This window comes from Anopheles coustani, chromosome 3 (assembly GCF_943734705.1).
Source record: "Anopheles coustani chromosome 3, idAnoCousDA_361_x.2, whole genome shotgun sequence".
NCBI lineage: Eukaryota > Metazoa > Arthropoda > Insecta > Diptera > Culicidae > Anopheles > Anopheles coustani.
The window spans coordinates 3436770-3449202 of record NC_071288.1 but is presented as its reverse complement, the minus strand read 5'-3'; the positions used below and the strand labels follow the sequence as shown (position 1 = coordinate 3449202).

General features: G+C 47.3%; 1 protein-coding gene across 5 annotated transcripts in view; it reads right to left on the bottom strand.

The window, feature by feature from the left end:
* Positions 1-850: 850 nt before the first annotated feature.
* LOC131271423 (uncharacterized) overlaps positions 851-12433 on the bottom strand; it is a 110377-nt gene continuing 98794 nt past the window's right edge. For all 5 annotated transcript variants that reach the window (XM_058272845.1, XM_058272846.1, XM_058272844.1 and 2 more), the window contains 2 exons: positions 9918-10453; positions 851-4629 (listed from right to left, as the gene is read on the bottom strand). In XM_058272845.1, the coding sequence (XP_058128828.1) occupies positions 3161-4629; positions 9918-10212 (1764 nt within the window). In that variant the 5' untranslated portion in view covers positions 10213-10453 and the 3' untranslated portion in view covers positions 851-3160. The remainder of the gene's footprint in view (positions 4630-9917; positions 10454-12433) is intronic.

The window sequence follows — 12433 nt, the reverse complement described above, 5'->3', positions numbered from 1 at the left end:
CCGCGACGTCCCGATCGAGATGACGGCCCTCGTAGTGTTCGAACCGAGTGGCCAAAATCATAACCCATCACGATTCCATCCATTGGGCGAAGCAGCGGCAGCAGGAGGAGGAGGTGGTGGTTCGGTGGTCGGCAGAGAAGGAGGGCCTTCCGGTCGGAAGCGATCCTCGACGACGGTGCAGGTGCTGGTGCTTATGGAGCGCTGCTCCAATTCGAGTACGGAAACGTTCGACTTTTAATTTTGTGCCGATTTTGAGACGAATGAGATTGTACTGTGATAAATAGAAAACAAAACCTCCCAACGAAAGGAAACAAACTGCAACCAATGGAAACATGGTGGATACAAAACAAGGACACATTTTTAGCAAACACGAAAGTATCTCTAGCAAATACTTTCTCCTTTTCTCTCTGACTCTCTCCCTCTCTCTTTTTCACTCACTCTCGCTCTATTTCTGTAAATTTTCAATGTTGACTGTAGGATCGATCGCAGAACGATCGCTTGTCGAAACTGTGAAACATAAAGTGAAACGCCAGTGTTTTATGTTAAGGGAGGATCATTTTAAACTCCACAAAATATTCGTTAACGCAGCCAGGGTTTAACGTTATAGATGTTTGTGTGCAAACGAGCAGGAAAGTATGTGGAACTGCAGAACAAATGCATGGAGATGAATATTTTTGTAATATTTAAATGTTGTCAAAACATAAACGAAAGATACTTCAATTTCACAATCTACATTTTATACTTATTTTTTATTGGTTTCGGAATCTATAACTCCCATTTTAGTTTCTCGTTTAGATAAAACTGTTGTGATATCATTCAACATTCAATACAGGTTTGAGATGAGTTTAATTTTCAAATTTTCAATATTTATTCTCTCTTCGACTTCACTCCGTCTCGAATCACTGACAGACACACTCGGATTATATCGTGTTGTATTCGGTCCCATTGTTAGGTTTTCTTCCCTCCCATGTTACATGTAAATGACTTCCCTGCACTCGCTCGACTTTTACTTTCCCAATCTTTTCTACTTTTCCTCAGATATGCTTTTCTGCCCCCACACACTCGTTCAATTGTTTAACGTTACCCACTAGTTACAGGTTTTTAGTAGTTTAACTTCATAGCGACTCACGACTCACGGTGTCACATTGGATGGACTACCTTCATTGCCACATCAACTTCAATCAATCATCAGCTCACGCTCGAGACGGGAGTGTGCTCTCAGCCCCCATTCTAATGGTTTTTTATCTTAACAACATTTATTAGGAAATCTGCTTTAAATAGTCGGCAAATGAAATGATTCTTCCATTCCGATAACCAACGGTGCCCATGCCCGAAAAAAAACCGGTGAGATTCGCATCCAGGCGGTGTGATGTCGCCGTGTATCAGTAAAGAATATCGCCCTCTCCTTATCGCTCTGATGAATCGCTTTTTTTCTTCCATTCCTCCCCCTCCCCCTCGGCGAGGGTTTGACCCGCGAGACTATCATTAATGGTATGGTTCCGGTTTCGCGATTCCCGTTTTTCCCGGGGACTAATAATCACGCGCCACGCACGAATAAATAACAAAACAATCGACCTTCCCCGATGCTCTACTTTTTCCGCCTCTTTGCTTCCTTTCCTCCATCATAATTAGCCCGAGGAGAAGTGGGGAAAAAAATACTAAACGCATACGTTGCCTCTCCCTCCCCACGGTGCCAATAATTATATCCTTCTTTTCGGTTACAGTTCGATTCAGTCTTTAATATTTACACATTCTTATAGAGAAATTCAATTAACAAAATTCCTAGCTAAACGATTTGCTCCTAGTGCCACAGTTTTCTCGTTCTTTATTATGCTTCTTCCCAAGAAGAAAGCACTATCCCTAGTGCGTCTTCGTTTAGTAACGTGCGGTTTTCCTCGACCGGATTTCGTTAATATACAATTTCCACCCGAACTGGATGCTTCAGCAGTTTCCAAGAAGCTTTCATTACGATAATTTAATACACTCTGCTACGAACACACTTGTGCCTGTGTTTTGTCATTTCGTTTCATGTTCGATTGGGACTTCGGTGTTTTTTCACAGGGAAAGTGGGTGTTTATCTTGTGAGGAGCGACAAACACACTATTTCTTGGAACAGTTTACCTTCCTATCAACTAGTGGAATATTATTTTATTGTTGAAAAGGGTAGGAAAAGAGAGTAATGGCTTGTATCGGTAAGGAGTTTCTTCTGTTCTGTTCAGATTTACTAATTACGGAGGAATGAAAATGTTATCTGCTTAATAATCGCACGGTGCGGTACGCGAGTGATGAAATGAACTGGTCTTTTCTCGTCAAAAGGTAACAGCTTCTGGCGCGTAGTTTAGAGAGGAGTAAATATATTTACACTGGTGGTGTTAGGACACCTCTTTTACTTAGCGGTATGTGTATATGTGAAGCTTCGGTCGCCGTTATCGAACCTCCGGAAGTCTTATCTTATGCTAGGCGAATTTCAACGTACTTATTAAAGGTGAAATCCAACACTTATGCTTTACAGGGACAGCTTTCAAAGATAGCAGGGTTGAGGGAAAGCAAGTAGGAAATCTGTTTCGTTAACCTTCCCTTCGAAAGATGGATTCGGGAGGCTATCATCAATTTACCTAGAGAAACTGAACCGCGATTGGAATGAAAACTCAAAGGCACGTATTTATATGTGAGACTCGATCGGTCGCAGGAGCCTATGACGCGTGTGTGGCTATCACAATCCTATAAAAGCTGCTCCGTTTTCATCTCCAGGTTTAGCGATCGAAGCCGCACAACAAAAAACGATGGGAAAACATTTCAATGTGTCCCAATCTTTTAGCTTTAAATATTTGTGTTAATTCTCTCTCTCTCTCTCAAACGAAACCGCGAAGGAATGAAGCCTAGCTGGCGCTTGGTCTTGCAAGCTTAAAACGACATTTAAACACTACCCACACACCATATCCCGATTGTTTTACTTTTTTACATTAACTGCACACCGAAGGAAAAGGTGCCGCTGCCTACTTATAGCCTAAAGCAATCTAACAGTAGTAATAGTCGTATGTTCGGTTGGCTCGTTCTTAACGGGCCTATCTCTTCCTCACCCTTCCTCCCTCGATTGGATTACGTCGACTTATAGCTCGTAGCACTAGAGACTAAAGAGACTGCGGACTCGTGCCAACAGTCACCGCTTGTAGAGCGAGTCTTTGCCACCGCGGAGTAGCGATCCGCCGCCACCACCACCGCCTCCCGATCCCCCCGGTGGCGCCTTGAAGAACCCGAGCACATCGAGCGTACGGCGCGTCCGCTGGATCAGCTCGTCCTTGTACTTCCAGATGGTGGTGTCGCGCACCTGATTCTCCTTGAACTCTTCGCAGCTCTTCTTGAGCGTCCGGACGCAGTCGGCCCGGTAGTGCTGCAGCTGCGCATCGTCCGTACTGACCGGGTAGGAATGGCAAGTGCCACCGAGGCACGCGATCGGGAAGTGGTTGTGCAGAGTCAGCACCCGCTCCGGGTTGTGGAAGCACTTGACGTACTGGTTCGGCTTGGTGTAGTTTTTCGCACGCGTCACGTGCTGCAGCATGTGCATGTAGCGTGGCGTGTCCTTCGCCCACTCGTGCTCGTGCTGATCCCGGTCGAAGAAGTACACGTTGCGCACGTTGTAGCTCGGGTAGGTGTCGTTCTTCAGCTTCATGCCTTTCGCCACGACACGCTCCATCAGGTCGTGCCAGGTGCGATCCTCGTCCATCTTCGGCATGATCACCTCGTCGATGTCGAGCAAGGCGATGAAATTATACTTGTACATGTTCTTGTACAGGCAGTCGTTGTACGGGATCAGCTCGTTCTGTCGCTTGTGCGTCGTTTTCTTCGAGAGGAAAAGATGCTGGAAACCGGGCACGTTCGGTTGGCCACCGGGTAACGTCAGCGGGGTCACATGCACCCGATCCTGCTCCTCGTAGTACCGCAACACCTTGGAGATGTTCGGGTGGACCTGCAGCTCGTAAAAGAACACCTTATCCGCACCGAGAATGCCGAGTAGCTCGATCCACTCGACCAACCGCACCGAAAGGTCGTCGTACAGAAAGTCCAGCCCCTTCACGCACACCGCAAAACCGCGCTTTTCATCGTCAAGTGGACGATCGTACAGCACCCGTAGGTTGTTCGTGGCCGTATCGCACTGCTTCTCCACCAGCGACACCGATGCCGGCACCAGTCCACGGAACGGTTTCGGGATCTGGCAGGCGATCAGATACGGCTGGTAGATGCCCTGCTTGTAGTTGCCCCACTTGTTGAACCAAATGTACTTGTACTCGAACGTCTTCACGATGAACGGCTCCTTCTGGCCGTCGAACCAAAGCTGGCAGAAGGTCTTCACCCGCGGCTCGATCCGATCGATCATGCCGAGGATTCGCACGGCCGGTCCGATGCGCGACCGCTTCCGGATGTCGTAGTACGCACCGAACAGCTGAAACGTTCCGTTCGAGCTGCGCAGCGTCTGCCAGTAGATGTTGTTGAACTCGAGCTCGAAGATCGACGGGTAACGGGCGCATGTGGCCTTCTTCTGTACCGCGTTCTTGTGCTTGCTCCAGTAGGCGATCGGGAGTGAGGGTAACCGTGACTCCACGTCCTTCACCAGCTGCTCGTCGTCGATCACTGCAAGACGGGGAGGGAAAACATAACGACATGAATATTAATTGCGAACGCTCTCTCTCTCTCTCTTGGCTCGGGGTGCAGAACACCGCGTCTTTGGGAATTAATGACACACGTTCCGTTTATTTGCGAAATGGGGGAAGAAATAGTTGGAGGTGTGTGATAATAAAGTACCGTCACGTCCGGGGACTATAGTGAATCGCCACATAGCTCCAGGAAGGGCCGTTAAACTCGACGTAAATACTTTGTCACGTGGAAATCAATTACAAGCCGTGAGCACACGTGACAGGAAAAAGCAACACTATTTGCCTTTCCAACCGGTTTCTAATCAATCAACCTTTCCCAGCGGAGGTTGAAACTTGCCGTTGTTCGCTCCGAGGAGAGGATTTAACTAAAAATAAATGTTCCATCAATGGCACGATCGCGAGCTCCAGTATAACAACATACTCCGAATTTGAAACTGCGCTTATGTAGCCTTGATTGCGGATCGCACAATTCAACAACAAGCAACCTTCGATTCGATCCAATAACAACAACTCCAATAAGCCAGCCACACGTCCCATGGTCGGATCGTGTTTAGCAGTTACTTATTGCGTCAAAACAAAAACACCATGACCATGACTGGACGTGACCATAGCCTAACTTGCCAGTAGTTGCCAAGCCGCACAAGTCCGGTAGCCTGCATCCTCGCTTTTTCTGAGTTTTGGTTGGAGGTGTTGGAATCTCTTTCCTTTTCCAGACATTGAAATCAAATAAAAACAGGTGCAACCATGTTGACGTCGTCCACATGCTGTTGAAAACATCGTTATATCTTATCTAGCTAAATCTATTCCTTTGCAGATGGAAGCACATCTTAAACGGATGGAGTTCCTGAATCTTAGAAAGCTGAAACCCCGACGGGATTAGTGGCGATAAAAGACTGTGATTTATGCTCTTCATGGTCCAATTTTTTACGTACACCAACTCTGCGTAGCTTGAACAACCGAAAAAGAAATCCAAGGAAACTGGGTTACTCCCCGCAGGAAATCGGTTTATCAAACGATCTTAAGTGATGCGCAGTTTTGCGAAAAGCAAAACTAACGGTATGGTGAGGACTAACTCTCGGTTAAAATTCAACCAATCAAATATATTAACCTGAACTACGAAACAAGAGAATATGCAGGAAAAGAAATCTATAAACTTAAGCTGCCGCGTCGTCTCAGGCGTGTGCAAATTGGAATACGGCGAAGCGATTTATGCAAATCCGAACGATCCCCTAGGAGTTCGTCGCGCGGAGAACGACCGGATAACGACGGCCGACGACGACGGTGCCCCCTTTCTCCTCCTCTTTCTTTCGATGATTTTAAAATTATCATTTTTCATAGTACCGTTAGGAACCACTCGCTCTGCCGTCTCTATTTCCCGGTGACAGGCAAGGCGGAGATGCGCTGCTAAAACACCTCCCATCATCATCATGTGTGTGTGTGTGTGGTATATATTTTATCAGCTTCACCATTAGCGCTCCATTCCTCCATGGTCCGATGGTGGATTAAATGTTGAAAATATCTCCAGCTCATTAACCGTTCCGGAGAGAACACCGGATGCGTTAGCCTCGGGGGCCGTGACCATGTCTAAGAACCGGGGAGGTTGGCGAGATAATGGAGTAAATCTCCACAGTCCATTTCCTCGGCGTTCTTTTCTCCTTTCCCCGTCGCAATGTAGAATATGATCGTGGACTGGAGGAGGTGGTTCGTTATCTCTACGAGATCTGTGCAGTCTTCTAGTTGGCTTAAGGTTTATTTACTGATCGTGCCAAAAACTTGCGTCAGAAACAACACGACTCCACACACGGAATGGGGCGTAGTTTTGTCCATAGCGGGACTTATCACTACACACTGCGCTACGGTTTGTCTGCCTGCCGTGTGTTTTTGTCCGTGTGCTCCGATTCCGAGTCTGGTTTTTATCCGCGAATGTGGAGTTCGAATTCGGGACAGCGCGTGATGAATTCCCTCCTCCCTTCCGTTCGGACCATTCCGTTGCGCACTAAAATCAACGCGAGTCACGTGGTCGGTGGGCGTATGAGTTCCTCCATGACTCCGGCTCTCCTTCTCTGTCTTCTTCCTTTCACCCGTGACCTACACGAGCTTCATAACCTCATTCCCGTTTCTCGAATTCGGTAGGCCAGAGCTAAGTCTTCGGAGTCCTAGCAATGGGAAGCTGACTGAATGGGGTAAGAAAAGGGAAACCAAAGTCCAAGATGGGCTTAACACCCACAACGATGGCGCCATTTACCGATAGACTTCGAAAAGGCACAAACTTTCTCACTTAATCTTAGCTGTCCGCGAAGTGCGGCATCCAGAATTGGTAAGAATGCGCCACGATCCGTCGCCAAGCTCTGAAAGGGACGACTCTTGGCAGAGGGGCAGGTCGGTCTCGCCACTCACTCGCCCATCACGATGTACAGTTAGTTGATCTAAATCCCAAACTCCCAGAGTTTGCCTACCCAGATCGCCCCAAGACGGAAAGAAGGCGAACCCGCGATAAATCAATAGATGAAAACGTAGACGACGACGACGACGACGACGATGAAGCCACACTTCGATGACGATGACGATGATGATTGGCCAGGTGGACGAAAATAGGCAAAAATCGGAACGGCCCTACATGGTGAGTGCTAACTCATGTGTGTGTGTGTGCGCGTGTGTGAAAGTCCCCTCCTCCTCCTCTTCCTTACGAGTTCGCATCACCTGAAATGGCCCCATTGATGAACCAAAGATTCCATTCCGCAGTCGATTCGTGAGGGCCACTTAGGGTCACAGCTGAGGTTCGCTGTCCGGAAAATGTGTGACACGGGGCAAGAGTGTGTGTGTGTCGGATAGGACGACCTGAAACGAGGTCTACGGGACGGGAAGTGACTTTAGAGGTCGCGGTAATTTATATATTTTGTCTTCGTGTCCCCAAACATCTCAACCTCTTTCCATTCCCGTGCATGAAGTAAAAGGAAGTCGCAATCGTTTCCATTTTCCTGTCTCAATTCCTCAAATTCCAATGGATCGACGATTTGGCCGCCCGGTATGCGGAATTCAAAGCAACAAGTGGACGCAAATGACGCGTTCCCAAGCCTCTTGCCCCCCCTTCAGGTAGTGACGGTCAAAACAAGCTCACAGAAACAGTTTGTTTTTGTAGATCCTATCTCCACTTGGCCGTGATTTGTGTTTTTGTGGCCCTCATTCCACAGTCAAATGGATAACTTATTGGGTTTATCTATCAAAGCTGGTAAATGGGAGCAGAGAATTTGTCATCGAATTCGTTCAGCTTTAAAGTGGCACACTGTTTCGCTCCGATTTGGGTCAATGATATTCTGGACAAGTCGGATAAAGTGGATAAGCTCGAACTTAATCTTGGATCCGATTTGTAGCCTACAAGAAATGGAGTATCCGCTGTCGGGGAAACTCGGCTACATTAGAAAGTTCTATTTTTTTTTAGAATTGCACAAAATACTTGTATCATGGCATTTAAAACACTAGGTTGAAGTAATTGTTTTTTGTGGGTAAACTTGGAACTGTGATAAACTTCTTGGACTTAAGACTTGGAAAGTGATAAAACGTTGGAACGGTTCGTTCTTCTCTTCTTACTGCCCACCCACAGCAAATCTTTCCCGTTTTCCCCTCCGAATGTGTCACCCGGAGAGTCATTAAAAATTTACGACCGATCCGTTGTTAAACTTCGGGATTCGTCACGCAGAGACCTTCCCCATTTTGTTCGGCTCGCTTCTTCTGATCGTAAGTTGTCGATGAGTTGGCCCAGGCGTGTGCATGTAAATAACTTTGTCCTGGCGTACAACACAGTTTACGACCCGGTTGTGGCATCTTCGATAATCGACCGGGCTTCAAACATTCCTGCCAGAAACAGATTGTCACCAACGCCCGGGTCGACGTCTGCGGCACTCGGATAATTTAGTTCCATGTACGAAAACAGACATGCTCGAGAATACGGGGGGCCAGAAGAACGGTCTACAACTGTGGACGACAAACATTGTAAATTAAGCTCGGCCCACGAACAGTGACAAGCTGGGAACCAACATAAGGCGCGTCAGAACTTTTCGGCAAATGTTTAACGTTCGCACTATTCCATTTCCAAACACCGAAAAACTATTCCTATCGAACCCTTGTGCTTGTCCACCAAAAGAAGTCTCCACCGGGAAGGCAATCGTTAATCGTTGGTTTTGCGATAAAAAAAGGCTTCGGCTTTTACCGCAAATCATGGTAGGCGAAGGAAATCGATGTTGACCGACGGTAAACATACCTTTGTACCGAACACGCAGCAACCCGTGAGATAATGCGTTGCTTATCGTTGACGTTTCCGGGAATGATTATACCTACTTATCCTGGATCTTGCGGATATAATCGTTACAGACCCCCACATGAATCGTAAATCCACTGATTTACCAAAAAGTAAAATTAAGGATAGGAAATCCTGGTTCCGGTATAATCACATAGGGTGGGAACTTGGTAACTCGATACGATTTCTGTGATTTCAGTTTAAGCCCATATAAATTGATTGCAGCTGTAACACTCCTTCTGTAAGCCTCCACTCGAGGTAAAGACAATCTGGAGTGGGTCAACCCAATACCAGTCCTGTAGATGACACGTCCAGCGACGTCTCTGCTACATCAAATGAGGCATCTTAAATGCCATAAACCTTTTTTAAGTGCGCTGCTTTATTGCCTCCGTCTGCCAGAGGTAGAGTGCTGCTCTGGGCTTAATGAGCTGTCGACGTGACAATCAGACATTTACGTTGAAGGAAAATATTTAAACCTCCCGCTTTGTGTACGTGCTGTTTACCGAATGCACGGACAAAATGAACCGTCAACAGAACCCGGAGATCGTATTGATTTAGCTGAGATTATCGATTAAAAGTGGCCGGGTGGGGTAAAAATACCAAAACAATTCGAACTCTCCACCAACCGGATGCCACATAGAATACAGCATCTACTTGCGTTCTGGAGATTGTTTTCTCGGCAACTCCTTCATCGGAGGTCCGCCGTCGAGTGGTTCTTCGAACGAGGACCATATCATCGACTTCTTACAGCGTCGTTGTCATGCAGCCGGTGCATTGTCGTAATGGGTTGGTGAGTTTCGCATTTTATAGCCTCCGTCTTGCGGCGGAAGAATGCTAATCATCTTCATTCCATGGCGCGTCCACGCCATCGCGGTACAGCCACACTCCCCCCCTCCGTGCGGTGGGGGGACTTTAGAATGCGAAAAGTCTTCGGTGGGTTGGGATTTTCCCTTTTTTGTCCGTTTTCTTACCGGCACGATTATCGACGAGCACCTCGTCAACCCCGGCCATCGCGCCCGCCATCGCGGCCGGCGAAAGGTAGCGGTCGGTGGTGGTCGAGGTGGCCTCATTTCCGGTCCATCGGTTGTCCTTGTTCAGCAGCAGCCGCCCGTTGATGGGCGTCTGGTGGAACTGGTGCTGCATCACCTGGTCGCCGTTCAGCTTGAAGAAGCCCAGCACCAGGAACGACCAGATGCCAAGGCCGAAGATGAACTTGAACACGACCCGCGTCTTTGGCGACATCCGATGTGACATCATGGCCGGCATGGTGATGCGTTGTACGTTGTGTTGCTGCTTTTTTGCGGTGAATTCTTTGCCCCGCACTCTCTGCAAGGCGGTCGCAAGTGGCGTGCGTTTAAAGTTCTCTCGCGGCGAAACGGCAGAACGTTCTTTTACACTACTTCAAGCCGCAGTTCGAGATTCTCTATCCGTGCATCGTCGTCGGAGGGCAACAGTTTCATGGCGCACGGTGTTGACGCTCCTTATTAGCCGCATCGGCGACAGCTTTCTGCAATGAATCAAGAAAACGAAAACATTCCAATCAATCAAAGATGAAAGAACGCGCAATTCTGCAATATAGTGAACAAAATTAATATGGTCAACGATCGTGGGTTACTCCGCGTCGCGACTGGTTGTGAATGGAAATGAGACCCGGTGGCCAAAATTAGACAGTTCCATGGTGTCTCACGAACGTGTACAGAAGCCTTCCGTCTATGTGACACGCACGTGAAGCACCTCGATTTGATGAAGATCCGCCGATAACGTGTTCACATAATAAATCTCAACAGGTTCATCGATTCGTTGTAGCTACACACAATGACCCATGGGCATGGCCTTGCAGGTCTAGTACTAAATTGGCATTGGCATTGGATGAACGAACGCTACGTTTATGGAGACCCTCAACCTCACAAATCGCCGATATCACATCATCGCTACCAAAATCAAACTGTCTGTTTGTTCTGACAGATTCCTCCAAGACCCTGTGGACGTGTGGCATCAAACCCCCATTTGCATAATGTCCCATTATTAACAGCACCAAGCGGACGAACGTAACGCCGCTCACCACCCTTGCGTAACGCCTGTAACGATGTCAATGTCAAGAACGGCTGGCAAACGTGTCGCTGCGACTATCGCTGTTTGACGATCTGCCGGGATTGATAAGTAATTTGCCTCCCGGTCGGTCATCATTATTACAATGCTGCAAGTCTGGTTGCGTGTCGTGTCCAACGTGTCCGAAGATATAGTATCGGTCATAATGAGCAAGTTCAAGGTGAGGACAGATTTACGCCCCATACATTAACGTAAATATCTGACAAGGGGCACTTGCTGTTGCATATTGAAGCAATGCACGCGCAATGTACATGTTTCATCACGAGTACATGGAATGTTCGGATCTATTATTAAACGAAACATCCACTAAGTACATCGTAACAGTTGCTTCTAGCTTGCTGTTGCTGAATCTTAAACATTTATTAATGACGAATAATTACAAGCTACAAGATTTGTGAAACATCTCCTCTCCACATTTATACCTCTAATCAAACAAAATTCATATGGCACTGCTGCAGCAAAGGGGGTAGTCATAAATGATTGATAAAGGATCATTCAAACACTGTATTTTAAAAAGGACGGGATTCTTTTTTCCTTTGCATAATAATCAAGAGAAAGTTTATTTCTACAAGATTAATGGAGGCTCATCTTCATCCCACACGAAATGATAGGAGGGGGTTGATGATTACTCGTATCACCGAAAGGAATTCAAAAATATTTTACGGCGTAACCAAAAACATTCCTACGCAACGCAGAAACTTCCCGAAAACGTCCAATATTCACCACGACCATTTATTGAACCTGTTAACGAGTTCCAGTTGCGAATAAAAATTTAAATTTTCCTTCCCCGTGTGATGTTTCATAATGCGAAGCGGGTTATTACACGGAACCTAAGGCAAAAGGGCCCGGTTACCTTCTTCCGTGTGGTCCCACTTTCTTCTGGCGCCAAGCCTGAACCCCGCTCGCCGGGAGGGGAGATCCACTTGTGTTTGGGATTACATAAAAATTAGCATTGGCCTTCGAAGTCGTGCGTCGAAACCGAGGAAGAGACTGGCATCCGCCGCTGTTTTAAGCCTGTGTTTCATTTACCTCGCGACGGTGGTGATGGCCATCGTGATTTTATTGTGACAACCTAAGCCAAGCTGCAACGCAGTGCAGCCATTGCAAGGACGGCAGAAAATTGTCGGACCATGTTGTGAAAATGTAACCGACGGCAACGAGCAGCAAAATGTCTTACAGCGCGGACAACTCCTCCGGTACAAATCTTCTCCGTACGAACGACATTGGGATTTGGTGGCCCGGTCTGGTTTCGTGGTCGTGACATAACGATGATGATGTCGGAAAGCGGAGGACGCAGAGATGTAAGCCGATCTGCAGCAAGGCAGCACATTCCGATGTGGGCACAACTAATGTGTGCACGGGTAGCAGAGATAGTCAA